Source organism: Carassius auratus, chromosome 24 (genome assembly GCF_003368295.1).
Source record: "Carassius auratus strain Wakin chromosome 24, ASM336829v1, whole genome shotgun sequence".
In the NCBI taxonomy this organism is placed as follows: Eukaryota; Metazoa; Chordata; class Actinopteri; order Cypriniformes; family Cyprinidae; genus Carassius; species Carassius auratus.
In genome coordinates this window covers 10211146-10233472 of record NC_039266.1, presented here as the reverse complement: position 1 = coordinate 10233472, position 22327 = coordinate 10211146, and the positions used below count along the sequence as shown (strand labels likewise).

Below are 22327 nucleotides of genomic sequence, written 5' to 3'. Positions count from 1 at the left end.
TACTCATAAAGATAGTTACTGCCATCTACTAAGAGCTTTAGTTTCTTATTTAGAGTGTATTTTTGTGTATATTTCTCTAATTATTTTCTTTTATGTTTCAGTTTGTTAGTCCGTTGTAGCCTAAACGTTTATGTAGAATCAAATAAAATATTTCTTCCCAAAGCTACTTTTTTTGTAATGTCTACCTTGTTTTTCTCTTTTAACATAATAATTACTTTAAATGATCTTTTAGGGGTATTTTCACAGTCAGTTTTATTTGTGACTAATTTAATTAATCGCCACATCATGTAATTAATTCAATAAAAAAAAGCCATAATCTTAATGTAAATTTTAGATATGTAAAAACAAAAGAACATTCGTTATTTGTCGAGTGAATATGCCAAAATCTCTGATGCTCTTCCGCTCAATATCAACTACTTGTTAACAGTTATACAGCTGTGTATTAAATCTATATCACACTCCCAATCATGATGTGATGAGTATGTTTCTGGTGTGATATAAGTTCCAAGTACTCAAGGATGGATTATGGCCCAATGGGACAAGGTCCTCGTATCTCCCATTAAAGAGGCCTATAGTCCCCAAAGTACTTGCAAGTGCCCTCCAGGTTGTCTCTTTTGCATAAGTAGTCTGCTCATTCTTGTATTTGCAACTTTATTTTTCATGTTTGTGAAGTACTTTTGTTTATGGGTAGTAGGGCTTATTTCGTGCGTTTACAACAAATAATAGAATCCATTTTTTGGATGATGGATGCTGCCCGTTGGCGAATGTGCTATATATTGAGCAGGAATGTTATGTTATGATAAAACCACTTTTATTAATCTACCTGTTGGTAAAATAAACAGTAAGATACAAAAAGCTGTGTACAATGAAAACAAAATGTTAAATGCCAACTTGCAAGACACTTTATACAAAGTACTGTATTTTTTTATTGAAATAAATACTGGCTTATTACAATTAAACTCCAAGACTTGATGGTACTTAATAACACAAATGTAAACATTGCCCTCTCAAGTACAATTAATTATACAAGTCAAAGTTACGTTTATACGTTTTTCTTAAAAAAAAAAAAAAGTTCCCAGGTGACCTTTTCTGATCCATTTCAAAACAAAAACAAAGCTGTATTTTAGCTGCTGTGATACACAACTACACACAGCATGTACACTAAGACGAACCCATTTTAAGCTAACAGTATGCCTTATTTACATTCTTTGTGCATTACTATTCTTTTGAAGCTTGTCTGTGCAGCAAGTGCTCACTGTATATTCGCCTCATTAGTAAAATCCACTTCTGAGGAAGCTTTTGTTCACAATTCAAGTGCTTGCATGCTTCTTTAAAGTAGCTTATGAAATAAATCTTAGTTACTAACTTAAAATATATTTATAAAACGCAGGCACATTTGTACAAAGACATTGCTATGGCTTATGGTTGTGAAATAGATAGAGTGAAGACAAGACAAGACAAAGGAAGAAAGAGAATGTTTCATTTGGTACATTTCTTCAGCAGGCCTGAAGCGATGGTTTTTACTGCTCTCATGGTCTCTGTGCAAGTTGGGTTAATAAGGGCTTCTGGCAGCAAGAAGCCGAAGTAGCCCGTATCACGCAACTCAAAGGCAAAGGCGTAAGGTATCCCGTTTTTGTAGGCCCAGTCTATTGAGCTACCAGAACTCATATCTGCAATTAAAAGAAAAGCATTACATCGCATCTGGAGATCTGACTTATTGTTGATATAGAAATAGTCATGATGAGTCAGAAAACAGACTGGCATGTATCTGAGAGAGCATTCAGAGAGCTGATGACTCATATGCAGTAGCTATATGTCATTGATTGAAGAAAAGGCCGAATGCCTGACTTACACAGTGTGGTGGAGGCAGGGCCGTGTCTGTATCTCACTCCATAAGCGGAGTATAGAGCGCTCACTGCATTCTGAGCTGCCGATTCCTGAGGGGGAAGAGCAGAGGTTCAGATGTGCTTCAAGTATTGGTCCAGTCAATCATTAAGGATGGTTGGAGATAAGTGTAGTCAAAAGACTGTGTAAGCTAACAGCCATCCAGTCGATATATGAGTAAACTGCACTGAGGCAAGCCCAAAAAATGATATCTCAGCTATTCCATATTTTTTAATGAGGAGTTTAATGTTTTGCCCTGGTATATTATATTGAGCTCTATCTTTTTTAAAGGCTGAATCACTCCAGGGTGCAAATTATTTCAGTGTTTACTACAGAATCCTATATAAAGAAGTGTGAAGACATTGTTCTAAATTAAATACACTATTTTTTTTATCTATCTATCTATCTATCTATCTATCTATCTCTCTCTCTGTCTGTCTGTCTAAAACTGAAACATTTTTTAAAAACAGGCACTTGCTTTATGAACGCAAAAAAGAATAACACTTGATTTTGAATGATCAAAATGGCCACCGTAGGAATATGAAAATACAGCGCAATAATTTGGGGTACAGTCTACAAGTCATCTATGAAGTTGTAGTCTTTGATCAAATCAAAATAATATAGATCCAAATGCAAAACCTATTAAAAGTAAATTTTTCTGAAAATACTATAAGCAACTAGGGAATACACAGCCATATGTATTTTTATATAGGTGTTATAAAGGCACCTACTGGCTACACCACATTATTACATGTACATATTTTCTTTATTTCTCCCGCCAGATGGCACCAATTAATTGCAAGGTAATTGAAAATAAGATTAAATGCATTTTTCTAATGTTTGTATTGACTTTAGAAGTGAATAAGAGTATTCATAAGAGTCATACATGAATCTATTAGACAACCTTGGCTGTGCTGTATGTTTTTGATACACAAAATTGACTGAAAACTGGACTACATTGCACACACTGTATGTTTTTGATTTGCTAAAATTTCGAATAATTTGCTTGTAAATTGGACTACAATGCTTGCACTGTCTGTTGTTTTTGCATGCAGCTAGGACATCTAAATAGAAAGCTGCATTTTGCTGAAATTAGTTTTTTTATATTCAATTCAGACAGTATACATCAAAAGTTTTGAATCTATTCCAAAATAATAAATGGATTATTTACATTCTTTTGGCATTAAATAATTACTAAATGATCCCCACCTAAATGGACAAATTGAAGCTCAGTTGCCTAAAGGCAGAAGTCACTCACCACACAGTTGAAGTTTGGTATAGTGGCATATTTGTAGGAATACGGATAGAGGAGCATCTGAGCATAAGCATGAATAGAGATGTAGGCTTTGACACGTTTCCTGTGTTTGCGTAGAAACTTGGCAACAGCTTTGACCTCAGGCTCAGACTCAGGAAAGGGACCGCAGTACGTGTCATCGCAGGGGTGCAGGGATGCACCCTCATCTATCAGAAACAGCAAAGACAGCAGTTGTTTAAAAAAAATTAAATAAAAATCATATAGCTTTCTTTGGAATCATTTCATCTTTGCCTTTTCTGCTCTGAGCCTGTGATCGTACAAGGCTAATACTTTCCTCCCATGACATTTTGCTGACTCATGGTTATTCTTTATGTATTTTATGTATCTCAATGTCAGGTATTATCTACCAGAGCATTAAGAGTGAACATTCCTGTGTCCTTCAGAAGCATATAAATACTACACTGTCACTGTACAAGTCCTTGAAGTTTGAGAAAAAATAATTAGTAGAACCTCAAGGCATTTTAATAAGAAAACTAAACCCTGCTGAACCTATACAACTTTAGAAGCTGGTTAGCTCTGGTTAAGGCTGATTTAGCTAAAAGACCAGCAAATATATTCAGTTTGGCAGCAAATGTTTGAATATTTGGTATACTGTTTGGTTTTACTCTATCTTTAACTAAAATGTTATTTTCATTATGCCATTAGATAAAATGTGATGCCATATTAGAGTAAAACAAATTAATATAACAATGAAATACTGACTTAATTCAAAGGATGTTTTGTCAGAAGACAAAAATATGATTAAACAAAACTAAAACTGTAAACTAAGTAAATACAAATCAATTATGCTTCAAAGAACACCAAATTTACACTGTAAAAATAAATCTGTAAAATAACACATGAAATTATCCATTATTTTTACTGACATTTTTGTTAACTCTAATACACAGTGCAATGGAGCGTGACTTCAAAATACTGGTAAACATCTGTAACAAATAAATATGAAAAAATTCCTTCTAATTATTTTTTGTAAGTAATTAGCTATTGCTAAATGTTTAATCTGTGTGTCAGGCATCTTCATTGGCTGCTTCAGTTGGAATACTCTGGAATGGTTGCTTATTTTCTATATGAACACCAGGGCTCCTCGGTTTGGAAGAGGAGCTATTTGATTTCTCTGAATAACAACTTACCGCTCCATTTGACTTTCCAATTTCGATTGGCATCCACTCCCCGACAATGATACTTTGGAATCTTTGACCGAGTTTTCCGCCAAAAGCGATCCTAAGAGCGAGAGAAACCTCAGATATTTTCCTTCATTATGCCTGGCGGCCTAATATAACTTACAGAAATGCAAGCCATACTGCATGTGTAACAGTGCAGAGCTGCAAACAATTAATTTCAGCGAGCTCCGCAGCGAGATCTAGACATATGACAAACAGATAGAAGATACCGTCTCCCAGCTGTAATGGTAACCATCCACGTTGAAGACAGGCATAATGTAGAAATTGAGCTGATTCATCAGCCGTCTCATGCTGGAGTCGTGTTGATAGGAGTTCAGCGCCTGCATTCACAGTGAACCGAATTGTGACAGACTTCAAGAGAGATGCAGGAAATGTGTGTCACGTTTTCCCCACAGATAAACTTCAATAGAGCAAAATATTCTCTCTCTACAAGGACACAGCAATGTGTGTTCAGTTTCTCTAATCAAAAGGAATAAATAGCCCACTTTCCATGAAATAGATACAGTCTTGCATCTTGAGTACAAAATTCTGTCAAGTTTGCTCTGTTGTTTAATTCATATTTTGAAAATGAAGTTTGAGGTCACTATTTTTTTTTTAAAGAAATTAATCAATTTATTAATCAAGGATTCATTAAATTGAAAGACACGATGACATGACATGATGCAAACCCTTACATAAGGAAACTATATTTACCAATATATTTCTTAAAATATATTGTGATATATTGTAATATATTATTTTCCCTTTTTATTTTTTAATATTTTATATTTTTGAATACATTTAATAATATATTGATGATACATATAATATATAATATATAGCAAAATATACAAATGATTGCCGCTTTCAATATATTGCCATATATTGGAAAAAATAAATATGTATAAGAATATGTGATGGCAGTAAAGACTTTTATAAAGGTAAAACTAAAACTAAAATGTCACAGTTTCCCTCAAAATATTAAGCAGTACAACTGTTTTCAACATTAATAATAAGAATGTTTTTTTGAGCAGCAAATCAGCATATTAGAATGATTTCTAATGAAAACATTAAAAAAAAGAGAAATCTTTATAACCCAAACTTTTGAACAGCAATGTAATAGGTAATCTGGGTATTCTACAGTATATTAAAATTATATAATATATATAATAAATATAAAATATACAGGGTCAGTCTTCTTTAGGTCTGTGTCACAATGTAGGTCTGCCTCATAGTGGTATACTGATGGTATTGCAACAGACCTGGTACTAAAGTCTCTCTCTCTCTCTCTCTCTCTCTCTCTCATTCTATGCTGATCAGTGAAAAATGTATTTATGTAGAAAACCACACCCAGATCAGCATAAAAGGACTTCACTTAACTAAAGGCACTCTTTGATATTAGTTCATAAGCTGATGTATTATACAGATTAATTTTGGAGCAATTTAGAGACACTGTGAATGAAACAGTCCCAAAATACACTCACTCACAGATAAACAAAACACTAAAAATGTTAAATGTTGCTAGGCAAAAAAAACAAAAACAAAGTGCACTTCCATAATGTACTTAAAGTGCTTTATTTTCACACACTATTTTTGTACTTAACATAATAAAAATGAATCTTTAGTACATTTAAGTGTACTCAGATGTGCTATTGGGACACCAGGAATATGAATTAAAATGTGCTAAATACACTTTTTCTTTTTAATACACAGAAAATATTCATATTCATGGTGTCCCAAATATAAATATCACAGTTGAGTACACTGAGATGTTCTTAAGATTATCTCAAGAAATACTAAAGAATCTTTTTTTGTATATTAAGTACAAAATTAATGCGTGAAAACAGAGCACTTTTAAGTCCATTATGTAAGTGCACTTTTTTTCGCCTGGGTGTAAGAAGGATCAGATTCTTGTTCAAAAGTCTGAGACCACATAAAAAATTTGGGATGCAAAATCAAATCTAAAACTGAATAAAAAAAAACTTTTTTATATACATAATAAATATACACAGTACACATATTATGTAAACAAAAAGTATAATTTTGGATGCGATTAATCGCGATATACATACACACAAACAGTATATATTTAAAAAATATTTACATATATTTACATATTTACATATTATATATAAATAAAAATACACATACATATATCAACAAAAACTTTTATTTTGGAAGTGATTAAAATTATGATGTATTTAAATATATTCAAACATTTTTCAATTGTGGTCTCAGTCTTTCGGATTCCATCATATGCTGCATAACCATTTAGTTATTTTTTTGTTTTGCAGTAATTTAAATATCAGCATGAAGTGAGCAATGACAAACTGAAGGAATAACACAACAGTACACACCTCTTTCACAAACCATTGGCAGAAAGCTGGACCAATCCATTCTCTTGCATGCACTCCACAGTCTATCCACACTGCCTTCTTAGAAGGACGTGATCTCTTTCCTAACTGTCAGGAAAGGGGCAGAAAACACTGTTTGGTAAGCCCATATACTGTGTATGTATGTGTGTGTGTGTGTGTTTTACAGAGTGCTTATAAATGTAGTCATTTCCCCCTCAGTCTTTACCTGCAGAACATAGAGGGGCCTTCCTTCATAGGACTGACCAATAGAAAACAGCTCCACCAGGTGTGGGTGTGTCCGGTTCATCTCAAACATCCAACTCTGGATCTGTCGATGAGGGTGAAAAGATTGTGACCCATATTCTCCAGATGAACATGCAGCTTGTATTCATTCAAAACTTTTTACACATTTAATATTGCAGGTCTGTCCTACTTTTAACCACAGTCATATACAGTACACAAAAAACCTGCAGCATCTGAAGTTTTTTCTTGTAGAGAAATGTTTGTCTTGTCTTGACTTGATTATATTAATATGTTAAAGCTAAGCCCAAGATTTGAAATAATAACTGTTGCATTCTTTACAAAAGGTTTTTATATCCAGGATTTATATCCACAAAACTGAATGTAATCCGGCCCTCGTCTGCTCTGAAGGTTTTCCCATTCATCATCTTGTCATGGGACTAAATCACAGAGCTGAAGTTGTATCTGCGTGTTCATTTAAACTTGGCACACGGTCTGAGGGAGAAGACCTGTGAGTTAAGGTTTAATGATGGGTTAGGACGGCACTCAAGAAAACCTCTCGAGCTCTGTTTTTCTTGCTCACGGGCCACAACTGAATACAAATGCACTTCTCAATCAAAAGCTGTTAGTTAGCCTGCGAAAGTCAAGTTTCTGTTGAGAAAGATGGCAGACAGAGAGAAAAAAAATCTATTTGATCTCTGTCTTCTCCATCTCTCTACATAAAAATGACCAAGTATATTAATTTTCATCCATGCACTCACGTCTTCCAAAGGATGGTACACTTCATAGTCATACTGGAATTCTGATCTGCGCTTCCTGGAGGTTTGGTGTCCGATCTGTTTCTCAATTTCGGTTTGGAGATTGGAAATGAGCACCCTGTGGAGACAGTCAGGGAAGGAATGTTGAAAGCACATGCACTGTGTATCTAACCGTTTAATGGCAATTTTCAGGGTTACTCGGATGCTTATAGACATTCAACAATTTCTGCTTAACACCAGAGCTATAGAAAGCATATTTTATTATTTTGTTTTATACTTATTTATAAAATTTGTAATAAAGTTTATTATTTTGCATATTTACTGTACTTATTTATTTTCACTTCATTAATGTAGTTTATTTGGAAAGTATAACTCTTTAAATGCTGGGTTAAAAAATTAAATGCAGGGTTAAAAACAATCCAGTGCTGGGTGAAATATGGACAAACCCAGCGATTGGTTTGTTTTGACCCAGTGGTTGGGTTAATGCCCAGAAGGTTGGGTTAAACAGGTTGGGTTAAACATTTAACCCAATTGTTGGTTGAAAACAACCCAATCGCTGGGTTTGTCCATATTTTACCCAGCGCTAGGCTGTATTTAACCCAGCATTTTTTAATCACTCTAAAAAAATGTGTAACATCTGTAATTGTTTAACCCAACCTTCTGGGTAATTTTATTTAACTCAACTATTGCATAAAATGAACCCAAAATAGGTTGGAAATTAACATGTATTATATGTTCAATCAGTTAATTTTTATTAAAAAGTTAAATGAATAATAATGAAATAATGTATATTTTTAAATTGATAATTAATATATGTTCACCTTTTGATTATTGCTGATCTCTATAGTAACTATGTGTCTGATTTTCAATTAATTGTAATTTTTAAACAACAGTTAACTAAAACTAACCAGAAGGGTTAAACATTTAACCCAACATTTTAATCCAAAGTGCTTTGCACAAGGATCATGATCAAGAATTATTATTATTATTTTTTTTAGAATTAGAATTTTTACACAAACAACGACAAAAATGTAAAGTGTTTCCTTTCTTATTAAAGTTAGGATATGGAGGAAGGAATGAAAATGCCACAATCGATCTATCTGAACTGTCAAAACCAAAGCATGCAAAGAAGGAGATTTTTAAACTAGAGCAAACAAAGCCCTAGATGCATACATTCTCGTTCTCAACCTGTCCCATTAACCAGAATCCTCTAAGGTATCACTTCTGCGTGTAAATATGCTCAAATACATCAGCCATGAGAAGGAGAGGAGGTATAGAAGAAAAGGCCTCCCTGGGGAAAGAGATGACAATGAAAGTGCTTCTGGCTGCAGAGTGTGAGATAAGCTTCATTGTTGCTGTTGATCTGGATGATTGATGGAGCGAGCCGCTGAAAGACTACTCTGAATTGAACTTTCATTCCTGGACCCTTCAGCACATGCAAATCAAAAGGTCTGAAGAATCTGAGTAGAACTCAAAATGTGTGTCCCCCAGAAAGTACGAGAGAGGAGTTCACTCTTATATATCTCTCAAGGGAGGAAGAGCTGACTCACTCATAGTGGATGTGTGCTTGGCGAAGACGTCTTCTTAGCCGCTGCGTTTTGTTCCGTCCCACGTGAACATCTACTGTGCTGTTCTCTTGAATCAGATATGCACTGTTGGGCTTCCAAAGGTCCACCTGCAGAACATAATTGAAGTCAATCAAGCAGGAATGTTGTTCCTATTCTGTCATCATTTAGTCACCCTCGTGTTGACCCTTTATGGTGTAGAAATATATTTCTCAAACATCACTGACAAAGTCATATATCAAGTATTTATATTCACTAGACCAGATTTGATGCTATTGGTTTTCATGTTTGTCATAACTGATCATGACACAATAAATACTGAATCTGAAAAAAAAAAAAAAAAGATTTGAGTGAAATCTGATTATAGGGAATTTAAGGCAAGCATAGTTCAATGTTTTTGCTAAAAATATATTCAAAATAGTTGTTAAATTAATGCAAGTACAGCTTAGAAAATCTGATCTGGGACAAATTTGAGAAATGTTTGAGAAATTAGTTCACATCTCTGTGAAGAGTAACAGACCTAGTACTGAGCCTTGAGGTACTCCATACTGCACTTGTGATTGATATGATACCTCTTCATTCACTGCTACGAATTAATGGTGGTCATATAACTATGATTTAAACCATGCTAATGCACTTCCATTAATACCAACAAAGTGTTCTAGTCTATGCAAAAGAATGTTATGTTCAATAATGTCAAACGCAGTACTAAGATCCTCTAGCACTAATAGAGACACAAATTTAGCCCAAAACAATGAGAAATTTACAGATAAAGCAATCTTTGCAAAGAAATCAGGTCCTTGAAATTCAAGCAGTTTATCACACATAGTAAGATCATTGAACCAGAGTTGAGATTACAGATAAAGCTTTACCCAGTGCTGTACGATCTGTAGATCAGAGACCTGCTGACTCAGCCCATTCACATAAAGCTTGAAACAGAGCTTCAGAGATGATCACAGTGTTTGACTGAAATTATCTGAAATTATCTTTCTGTGTGTGGATCCACAAAACCACTTAAGATTGCCGGAGCCTTTATGGCAGCCCAGATACTAGTCCCTGAAGCATAACCTCAGATTTGCATCATCAGCCTCCTCTGTATGCCTGCCAAGTCACTACGCTGTTGACTTTGGCAACAACAACAGGCCCATTTAATAAGATGACAAAGAACAGAACTATTCAAACGGCCCATCTTAACACCAGCAACAGAGTAGATCAAAGGCTATATTTCCTATAGATCTTATTTCTAGACCTGAAATGGTGCACTGAACACAGTTCTGATTTATATTGGCTTATAATATATATTTGCATTTCAAATTATATGCCTTGTGTTAAGTACAACCCTTCAATTTGCGAGTCTTGTTTAAAAGCAGGGATTTCTGTCATAGAATAGTTTCACTCTGCATGCAGAAAAACCCCTCAGTGCTGTGCTGCATTCTTAACAGATGCTCAGAAACCTGGCAGTTGAAACAGATTTGACACGTTTGTTATGATGGCGCGTGACTGCTGTTTTCTTGAAACAGATTTTGCATGCACAAAGAAATGATGAGATGGAGATGGTGAACATGTCTTATAAATAAAGCAGGTGATTAAAAAATAAAACACAGACTATACAAGCGTTATTATGAATGTTAGTGAGGGTGTTTATGTTATGTAATTTTTAAATATGTAAAAAAATGTAAATTAATTTGAGTATCTGATTGCCGTTTAAAATCTAACTCTTTATCTACACCGGACGTGAGCGGCGCGGCACAACAAAATACAATAGAACCTACTATATTATGCCCGACAAATAAGCATGACAGTAAACTGCTGCTGCGTTTTATTTATGACATTCTGACACAAATTTCTGATGATTTCCAATGATCGCTTTGTCGCGTCCGGTGTTCTGTCGATTTGTCCTACCCTGTCAGATATACCTCCCACTAAAACAGTGGGTAGTTCAATTCGACAACAAAAAATGCTGCTGTAAAGTTATGGTTTATTAACATCTACACCTACCACAACCCTAAAACTACCCTTAAAGTAATGCAAATACAGTAATTATGTGTTATATTCACGGTTGTAGCTAGAAGGGATACAGCTACAGGAAACCAACAATACATTTGTTTTTCTACCAATTCGATTGCATTTTTATTAAAGTCTACACCTACCCCAACCCTAAACCTACCCTTACAGTAATGCAGATACATTAAATATTGTTGTAGCTTGAGAAAAAGGATGCAATATTGATGTGCGGATGTGCAGTAAACCCTTTTAGCAAAATCTGACAGGTAGGATGAAATGTCAGAACACCTGTGTAGACACGATATAAGAAGCAGATATATATTTTAATTTATAAAGACCAATTTATACTGTGAAAATGGTTATATACTGTATAAAAGTATGATATGATGACATTGGATCTGTAGCCTACATCCACGTATATCTGTGTTATCCAGAGAAACATTTGTACTCTTTCGCTGTATGAAACATTGAAGATTAAATGTAAACTTCATTTGAATGTATTTATAAGCGGTGTTGAATGTAAAGCTTTACAATATTTGTTACTCCATAAAAAGTAATTGTGATACTTTTACTTTACTTTGTTGTGTTACTAATTGTGTTACTTTTTATGGAAAGTAATGCACTCCCAGTATCTCTCAACACAGGAAAAAGATAGTAAGTGAATAAATAGGAAAACTTTTTTTTTTTTTTTTTAAAAGAACCTTTAAAAAGTAATGTGTTACTTTACTAGTTTCTTTTTCTTTTTTTTAAACAGAAATCTTGCATTATTTGTAATGCGTTACCCCAACACTGTTATAAGGCCACCCAGAGTATGTGCTGTTTGTGTAAGTGTGGTTTCAGTTGTTGCTGTAAATTTAAAATACATTTATTTCTTTATGAAAATGTTTGTACGCAGATTTTATGCACAAATTTGGGTGTACGCATACTTTGTGAATGAGACCCATTGGCATTTATATAGTTATTGTACTGAAGCAACAATAGCAAATATAAAGACAACATAATACTAATAATAAAAACATTTTCTCTTGGATTTTCTGCAGACTCCTCTTGAGGGTCCCTGAACACCTGTTTGAAAACTCCTACCTTATTTCAGCCAAAAGAAAATCAATGACTACATTGATATAATAATTTTCAGATGGTTGTGTGTGAGTGCAGACCTAAACAACTTCTGATCCCAGTTTCTTGGGTTCTCCACACCAAACATTGTAAAAAATCACCATGACTTAGTTTGAGATTATGTTCTGAGATCATTTTACACACAGCAGTGTCACACTAGACATTTCATCGATATTCTCCAAATCCCTTTATAGGTTCTTATAGATTAAGTCAGGACTAAATGTGATATTCTGTTTTGTCTAAATATTCAAGTTTTTATTTTCTTCAAACGGCCATATCAGTATATCTTGTTTTCGATCATCTGAGGTGCATGTGTTTGTACTTAAATGTTTCAAGTCTGTCCTGTTTCCGTTTCGTGTTGCCTGTGAACAGGGATGATGTCACTTTGAGAAAATACAGCAGAAACAATCAAATGACCCAAGACTCCTCAAGCCTTCCAGACGCTCCTGAGCGGTGACATCAAAGGCAGCAGACAGAGAAACAAGGCCATTTCATACACACTGGAAAAAAACCTACTGTAATATAATGAAATTTATGTGATGTTTATGTTGCTTACCCAAATGTTGAGGATACGCAGTTCATTTGATTGGTTCGTCAATGGTGAGGCTAGCAGGACTCTGCTAACTAGCCAAACCTTGAGGAAGCGAATGGCTATAAACCTTTTTCACAGACTGTGACACGTTTCCACAGTTCTTAACATTGTAAATCTAGTAAATATATAGCACCACAAAACAGAACCACAAAAATGCTATAAGGGTCCATTGACAATGCTTAATTCGCCTAGAGAGAATGACATAGTGATGGTGCAAAAAGAAAAAGGCTCTAGCACTGCGATAAACTAAAAGTAGTTCAGTTTGGAAGAAATAAAAGGAGAATATGGAGGAGAAATGGATTTGATACAAATGATTGGTCGTTTAAATAACACAAATCCTCTCCAAAGCCGTGACATTGGTTTCCATGTGGTTTGATTTTGTTTGTTATGATTGCTTTCACATTTTTATTGTTACATGAGTATTGTTTGGGGAAAAAGTGCTCACCGTCAGGTTTTGGAAAAGCTGTTTGACTGCTTGAACCTCTGTGTCGCTGCTGGGGATTATTCTCAACACCTGATCACTGCAGAAATAAAGCATTGAATTTTTAATAAATTATACAATTGCATAGAAATCAAATCAAAATACAGGGATCAAGTTTTTTTGTTTTGTTTATACACTATGGCTCAGTATTTTTTAAAGAAATTAATACATTTATTCAGCAAGGATAAATGAAATAGATCAAACTTGACAGTAAAATTTTTTTTTTTTCTATTTCAAATAAATGTTATTCTTTTGAAAGATGATCAAAGAATCCTAAAAAAAAGTTTCCTCAAGAAATTAAGCAGCACAGCTGTTTTCAGAAATGTTTCTCGAGCAGTAAATCTGCTGATTTCTGAAGAATCATGTGACACTGAAGACGGGTAACGCCTGCTAAAAGCTTTGTCATAACAGAGATAAATTACAATTTCAAATATATTGAAATACAAAACTGTTATTTCACAATTGTACTGTTTTTTACTGTATTTTTGAACAAATAATGCAGCCTTGGGGATCATAAAAGACTTCTATCAAAAGCATATATATTTTTTTGTTTTTGTTTGTTTGTTTATTTGAAAAAATGTTTATCTATATATACAGACATGCATACATATATAAAGTTAAAATAAAAATAACAGCCTAATTACGTCATGTATTTCTCAGCACAATCTTTCCATATTATTGTAAATAACTCCAATTAGAAATTCTCATGTTCAAAAGGAGTTCATAAACTTTTCAGGACCTACCCCATTTCTCTATATCCTTAATTAAATACAAACCAATTTGATGCTTCACTTATATATACATCTTTACATACACTCTATATCTACCTACCTTTTGTTCAGATTTCTTGCATGTTATATTGTCTACCAAAAAAAAATCTCTTCACACACCTTTTCTCAACAAGCTGCATGATTTGAGGTTCAATTCGTGAGCAGCACAAACACGTCAAGCAGAAGTTTAATACTAGGATTCAAGAAATCCTTTTACACTATGTATGAGCAATAGTACTAGTGATTAATGCTAATATAAGTGCGGCGGAGCCAGCAGACAGTTTTATTGAGCTAGCTGACACATAAAGGCTTCTCTGAGGGTTGTTTTCTCTGAAACACACCAAAGTTGACCTCATTACATCACTAAAAGCGATCTGCTATTTTTAAGCATGAGTGACGCTGACGCTCCAGGTTACATTCTTCTTTTTTTGTGGTGTAATTGTGCGAGCAGCTCCATGCCGGCTCTATCATTACACAAGGAAGCCACAAAACTGGTCTCAGTTCATCATTTAAGGACGTCATCTCACACTAATGGCATAAAGCAGAGGAAATCGTGCTTGACGCCACACCTGTAACATCTTTGTGTGCGGTATGTCTTGGATGGTATTTCCCACAGAATCTTTATTGTGCGGTGTCATGCAATATCTGCTTATGCTTTAAATAAATAATAAACTCCTCCTAAGCTGCAGGGTGCAAGGCTGGTTCATGCTCTAATTCGTTTTGCTCACTATATAGCGGACTTCTTGCGGCCCCTTTTGTCTGTTATTGAGTTTCTTCTCGGTTATGGCTATTTCCTGACTTCAGCCCTGATGTGATATTGTACTGGACTGGAGAAACATCCAGGATCTTTGCTGTCTGATGTCGGCTGGTGAGTCAGTCACAGACAAGGACAACGTTTGGCGTTTAGGTTAGTGTGTGAATGTGTGAGGAATGATATTATGGCTCTATGGCTGATAGGGCAAATAAACTGGGTTTTTTCACACCCTCACATATGTGAAGAGGTGTTGATTGGTGTGTTTTATTGCCCCATGTAAAGCATCCATCTAAAGTCTGATGTAATGACTGCTGAAAATTCAGCTTTCAATAACAGGACTAAATTACATTTTAAAACGTATTACATTAGAATTGTGATGCTATTTTTCAATATTCATGCTTTTTTATCAAATAAATGCAGCCTTGGTGAGCATAGACTGAAAGAGAGGAAATCCAACCACATACTCATAAATCTACAGACAGAATTAGGTTTATTATGAGTCATAAATAACTTGGATGTTTCTGAGCTATTCTTATGATAAGGAGCAACATTCCTAATCTCACATCATTGGAGGTTTTGCCTTGGTTGCCTAATTAAGTGTCAGGCAACATCCCCCTTAAAAATATCTGTGAACCCAAAACATCACATCATATGTTGTTAACATTTTTCAGATTGTGATATCTGTGATATCTCATAAGATTGCAGGATTCATTACACCCTTTCCCCTTTATTTTCTGACAGGCCTGCGTTCGCCGAGCTCTCACTCTGACTGAGTTAGCATTTATATTGCTCCCTGGCAAGTAGAAAACAAGTGTCTTCAACTCTTTGTAAACTGTTTTGGTCTTTTAAGCTTCTGTTCCCTGAATAATTCATGAACAAGGCTATGAAAAAGAATGGAATACTGCCTAAAATTGATATACCAGTTGAGTTATGAAATCTAGAGAGATAAAATAAAGTAAATATGGGCATCTTTTGAATCACACTGCTGATGAGAGATCCATAAGCATATAGTACACTCTTAAAAAAAAGGTGCTTCATGATGCAAGGAAGAACCATCTTGTCTAAATGGTTCCATACAGAACCTTTAACATCTGAACAATTTTTTTTTTTTTTTTGATAGACTGTCAGTTGGTTTGATGATAATGACAATCAGAGATCAGATATTAAACACAAATTTGCCTGGCTATAGACCCTTAAAGAATAAAGGTTTTAAAGGAACCATCTTTTTTTTTTTTTTTTGAATCTGAAGAACCTTCTTTCACCAATATAGAATCTTTTGCAAACAGAAAGGTTCTTCAGATTCTAAAAAGGAAAAAAAAAAGATGGTTCCTTTAAAACCTTTATTCTTTAAGAGTCTATAGCCAGGCAAATTTGTGTTGAATATCTGATCTCTGATTGTCATTATCATCAAACCAACTGACAGTATATCAAAAAAAAAAAAAAAAAAAAAAAAAGATCACACTTATAATGTTTGCCAAAGCGTCAATCGGCGTACATTATGATCAAGTGCTTTGAACTTCGTGCTTATATCTGTCTATACAAACTGCATGTTTTAAGATGTCACCTAAGGAGTGCTTTTCATCCTTAGCAAAGGAAAAAATCTTGGCCCGCAGAAACTGCTTTGTTTTATAAAGCCGCTGTTGACATAAGAAGAGACAGACAGATCTCTAGTCTTTATCTGTGGAGGCGCAGAGTGCACTTCAATGGTTCAAAACTATTTTACAAACTCCCCCTTGTTCCTACGCCCTTCTTATTTAGCAAGAATCATTTGAACGAATCGGTTCATTCAGACAGTTCTTTTTGAAGGAACCGACTCTATCCATTCACAGTCACCGCGTGCGCTTTTTACACATTATTATTATAATTTTTAATGCAAGCATATACATATCTAGTTAAAAACTATCTATCTATTTGATCATGTTATGTAGAGTATATATGTAGCCTATGGTAGTAGCCTGCTGCCTACAAATGCAAGAACGTTCAACTGTTCAATAGAACAAATCGTTCGCGAGTCAGACTTCGCTCTACTACATCTAGTTTACAAACTTTGAATGAATGAAACACTTACCCGAAGTAGCGGTTGTTGTAGAGGTAAGAGTCGACAGGATATAACACGGTGGTAAAAATGATAAAACATCCGAGTAAAACACTTCTGGCAAAGTCTGTGAATGCCATATTAAATTAGTATATAAATAAAAACGGAGCAGTTAACCAGAGGCTGCGCTGTGCATATGGATGCTGAATGGAAATCATCCCAGTGGAAAGAACTGTGAGACTTTTCTGTTCTGGGTGTCCGCTCCTGGGACGATTTATTGAGGTAAAGGTGTGAAATCATTCATGTGGGAATTCTGGTGCTATCCCGAGCCTTTTAAAGTGTTTCTGGAAGTGTGGTCACGTGATGCGGGGTGCGAGAGGGGTTGGGAACCGAATCCCTGTTTTGGAGTGAGATCAGTGGAAGTGCTCAGTTTATTAAGCGCGGAATTCTGCCTCGTCACGGCTGCCTGCAGCGTAGTTTGATGCCTTCGATGTTGTGGTTTTTAATCGACTTTTTTTCAACTCAAAATATATACATACACATTACAAAATATATTTAAATAAATAGACATAAACTTGTATTATTAACGCTTAGAGTGTCTACAGTAGACTACACAGGTAGAATTTAGGCTAATGTAATAAACTGTCATAGCAATGAAATGAATTGTGCAACTGGATTTTAAAACACCTTTGCTGTGTGTTCTGAAAGGTTAGTGTTAGGGGAAACCGGGTAATGTAACACTTTTTGCTTCAGCATCTGTATAACTCGCTGAATTTGAGCACCCACATTTGTTTACTACAAATACACCAATTCACTTCAGACATCTGCAAGAATATCACAGCTCTTACAAGTTGATTTCAAATACATGGAGTGCCGCAATCTACCCCAGTGCCGGGGTAGGCTATGTTGTAACACTACTGGGATAAATTGTAAGAGAAAAAAATACAGAACGATACATGTAACTGACCACAACTCAAATCCACTTTCTGTTGGATGCAGGAGCGTGGGAATGTGAACCAACTTCATTTCAACTTCAATGCTTCAACAGCATTTATGCTTGATGAACACAACAACTCCAGTGAACTGAGTTAAAGAACATAACAAAAACACAAAAAATGTGACAAACCAATGTTTTGAACCATAGAGATGTATGCTTGCATTGACCATATTTTACCCAAACTCATTGGCATTGAGCTTCCAAATGGCTCCATATAGACAACATGAAAGTTCTCAGTTGTATGTAAGTGGAATGTAAAATGTTTTACAACCCACCCTAGCATGTCATCCAGGGTTTAGCTAGCTGTATTAGCGTTATGGTTTGAAATTAGCAAGGTAAAAATGCATCAAATTTTGCTTGATAATTCTAAAATTATATGATTTTATCTGCAACGGTTTAATTTCTAAGCAAAATGTACCTTCAAATACACATTTACAGCCTTGACAACCATTCATATAAGACCATTTGGGTGGAAATGGTGGAATGCTGATTGGTGGAAATGGTGTTGTCCCCTACGAAACAGACATTGCTATGCAGGGTTGATAGTAGAGTGTTAAGTTTTTTGAAAACACACATTTAAGTGTTCTGAAGGGTTTTAGCGTGTTATGCAAATCTTTGTGGTGTTCAGTGCATTTATACCCACCTGACAGGGAGGGAACGTTCTCAGAACTTTGGCCTTTCTTCCTCTAACATTTGTTCAGAGTTATCTGGTCTTTAAAAATGTCCTCAAAATGTTAGCACAAAAACAGAATTGAACATAATTGGAAAATTCGGAGAACATTCAGAAATAACATTTTCATAATATAGGCTAATGGTAACTTAGCAAAAGGTTCTTAGAACATATTTGGTTGGCTGGGTAGGTGATTTGCATGGAGCCCACGTCAGTAGATGTGGCTTAGGTCTGTGCTTCAGTGTAAATCTGTGGGGTTTTTCCCTGCTGGCTCTATAATCTGCCAGGATAAATAAATAAATAAGGGACTGGTCATTTGTTCTCCAACTTATTGTACTATAGACGGAAATAGCATGCACTTTCTCTACCAACCAAGGAGCCTGGTTGAATGGTCATAAGTTCAGAACAAATTCTGACCGACTATGTTTATTCTTTCATTTCATTCTTCCTTCAGTTATCCAATCATCCCAGAGAAGGCTTTAAATAGGTAGCAACTGACATTTGTTTGGAGTAGCACCCTCTGGCTCATGGTGACTCCCGTTAATTGTAGCTACAGCATTCCTCTGTTTGATTCTGTATTTATCAGTCTGTAGTGCGGTTAAAGGTCTTGAACCAGCAGGGCTTTGTAATTGCATGGCAGCAGCACATTTTTCAAATGCTTCCCCTTGTGTCAACACTCTGCCACCTGTTTTACACCCAATTACTGTGCAACAAATTACCCTCAGACAGGCACTGACTGGAAAGCTGATCCTGGAAGAGCTGCTCCAATGTGGAAAATGAAGACCTTGATGGAGAATTCCTTGGGAATGTGGTTTGTAAAAAAATTTAATGATACTTTAAATGAATATTCTATTATTCTTGTGCTGCACACTTGTTTATTATAGCAATGGCATCTTCTAATTAAGTTCAAGTAGGCTATTTCACACTTGCCTTTCACTTTCTTGCTGATGTCCACCATCATTTTTGTCCTTGATATAGCTTGAATACAATTAGCCACCACACTGTAAAGAATCATGAAACTCCTGCGTTCAGCAATAACAAAAATAGCCATTTACCAGCTTCCCACAGGGGCTGCCCAACAGAACCGTATTTCTGACCAGTGGTTAAGTTTTGCACTCAAGAAAAACAGCTCTGACGTGTTTTTGAGGAGTATGGACAGGTTGAAATACAGTAGCATATTCATGACTTGGTGACTAAAGAAAGCAGATCGTGTTCATGGTTTGTGGAGGACCAGAGATGTTTAAATAAATAAATAAATAAATAAATAGGGCTGGCGGTTATAGACTGAAGGTGGTTTGTTGAAGCCTCTGATTGAAAAGATGCTGTTAGGGACCGTTTGAAACACCGTTATTGCTTTGTGGTAGTAAAAAGTCTGGAGATTTGGAAGTAGTATTTGATTTTTAACAACTACTCTGTAAACATGGTACCAATAGTATATGCTATTGTTCTGTACCGGTTTCACAGTATGTGTCCAAGTTATTATTGTTATGGTGCTGACATCTAGTGGTTGTTAAAGAAACTGCAGGTTATATATATATATCAGGAAGTGCAGCTAGGCACATGGACGATGCATGTTGCTCTGAGTGTTTTTTCTTTGGATAATCCTCATCATTCCTTGCCTTTGGAAGTTTTGAAGAGCAATAGCTGTAAGTTTTCTTTATGTACTTGCTTTGGGTAACTCAAAAGTATATTTTGACATTATGTAAAGTTATTTGGAGCTATGTTTAGTTATGAGTCTAATTGGAGATTGTATTTCTTTTCTTTAGTTTCACTCTGATCCATCGTAATGTGAGATCAAGTTACAATAAATGCTGAAACTTCAACTTGCATTTCTTGATTATAATGGATGGAGTTTAACTTGCTGTCAAACTTCGTAAGGTAATACATGAAGGGAGGACAGTATAGTGAAAAGCTATTGAGAAGCTACTGAAAAGCAAGCATCAATATAAATATGGAGGATAAATCTAGCAAATCTGGGAAAGCTTCGTTGGTCAGTTCTAAGCGGACATCTTCAAGATCTTCAACCAGTGATGCAGCGGCAAGAGCCAGAGCTGTGGCTGAAGCGGCACGAGCTCGTGCATCATTCGCAGAAAGAGAGCTGCACATGAAAAAGGAAAAGGCCAGATTAGAAGCGGAGAAAGCCACATTGGAGGCTACATTGGAAGCATTGCAAGCTGAAAAGGAGGTGGCAGCTGCGCTTGCTGAGGCTGAAATTCTGGAAGCTGCAGCAGAGGCGAGTGAATATCACAGCGATTCTAAAAGCAGTTCAGACACACCTCTAACTGTCCAAGAACGAACAAATGAGTATGTTGAGGATCAAAGAAAATGGGTTGTCATAGACAGCATCCCTGGAAGTTCATCACAAAACAACACGAATCAGTCATCAGCAATACATGATATCACTCAGATGAATCATTCACGCAACGATGACACCACTTCACACGTTCTGACTGATGAACAACCGACGAGGAGCGAGGTCAAGAAACCAGCTGAAATAAAAATTCCTCAAATTCAAAGTGTACAGTTGCCAAACATTCACACCATTAAAAGAAGTTCTTTCAAGAGCGAGCTACCTTCACCTAATTCGATCACTGCTCCTCATCAGCTTTCCTTTGAACAGGCAACGCCATACAATACTCCTCGAGCAGATCATACCCAAGCAGCCAGCATGACGGACTTCGCAAAATATCTTGCATGCAGAGAGCTTGTTACCACTGGACTAACCAAATTTGATGATTGTCCTGAAAATTATAGAGCATGGGAAGCTTCTTTCATCAGTGTAATTGAAGGATTGGATCTGACAGCAGGTGAGGAACTTGACCTCTTAGCAAAGTGGCTTGGCAAAGAGTCATCAGAATATGTCAAAAGATTCAGATCTGTGAATATAAACCACCCCAAACTAGCCTTGAAAATGGTCTGGGACAGACTCAGAGAGTGTTATGCAGCCCCTGAGATTGTAGAAAGTGCACTTTTCAGTAAGCTCGACAATTTTCCTCGCATATCCAACAGAGACAATGTCAAATTAAGAGAACTCGGAGATCTTCTCATGGAGTTACAATCTGCCAAAGAAGAAGGCTACTTCCCAGGTTTAACCTACTTGGACACTGCCCGTGGTATCAACCCTATAGTGGATAAATTGCCGCATAATCTGCAGGAGAGGTGGGTTTCCATCGGATCAAGGTATAAAGATGAAAACAACGTGCACTTTCCTCCATTTTCTTTTTTCACACAATTTGTATGTTGCGAAGCAAGGACACGAAATGACCCCAGCTTCAAGCTGTCTACCAGCAACACCATGACTCCCAGGTATGAGAAACCCTCATTTAGGAACACTGTATCCAAAGGTTTAATTTCTGCACACAAGACAGATGTAACCACTCCACTGAAATGTCAAACTGAGAAAAAGGAGAAAAGAGATGATTTAACTAAAATCTGTCCTATCCATAAAAAACCCCACTCCCTTGTAAAGTGCAGAGGATTCAGAGAGAAGCCCATAAAGGAACGCAGAACCTATCTTAAGGAAAATGGTGTGTGTTTTAGATGTTGTGCATCAACCTTTCACTTAGCCAGAGACTGCAGAATGCCACTGAAATGCGGAGAATGTGAAAGTGAATTCCACTCCACAGCTATGC

The 22327-nt window shown here is 35.8% G+C and overlaps 1 protein-coding gene across 1 annotated transcript; it reads right to left on the bottom strand.

Annotated features, from left to right (window-relative positions):
* Positions 1-906: 906 nt before the first annotated feature.
* On the bottom strand, positions 907-17387 carry LOC113042257 (carboxypeptidase A6). The gene is made up of 11 exons (XM_026200941.1): positions 17062-17387; positions 13434-13509; positions 9262-9386; positions 7715-7829; positions 6940-7041; positions 6717-6821; positions 4590-4700; positions 4330-4420; positions 3143-3345; positions 1853-1937; positions 907-1670 (listed from the first exon to the last, which is right to left on the bottom strand). Exons 1-11 carry the CDS (start codon positions 17166-17168, stop codon positions 1480-1482), a joined length of 1311 nt encoding a protein of 436 aa, XP_026056726.1. The 5' UTR covers positions 17169-17387; the 3' UTR covers positions 907-1479.
* Positions 17388-22327: the final 4940 nt, after the last annotated feature.

Bases quoted from the DNA above. Each gene is read 5' to 3' on its own strand.
- LOC113042257 (XM_026200941.1), bottom strand. From the start codon at position 17,168: ATGGCATTCACAGACTTTGCCAGAAGTGTTTTACTCGGATGTTTTATC. The intron at 13,510-17,061 runs GTAAGTGTTTCA...TTATTTCTGCAG, and splicing joins TACAACAACCGCTACTTCGG to TGATCAGGTGTTGAGAATAA. The intron at 7,042-7,714 runs GTGAGTGCATGG...CCTCATCGACAG, and splicing joins TGTACCATCCTTTGGAAGAC to ATCCAGAGTTGGATGTTTGA.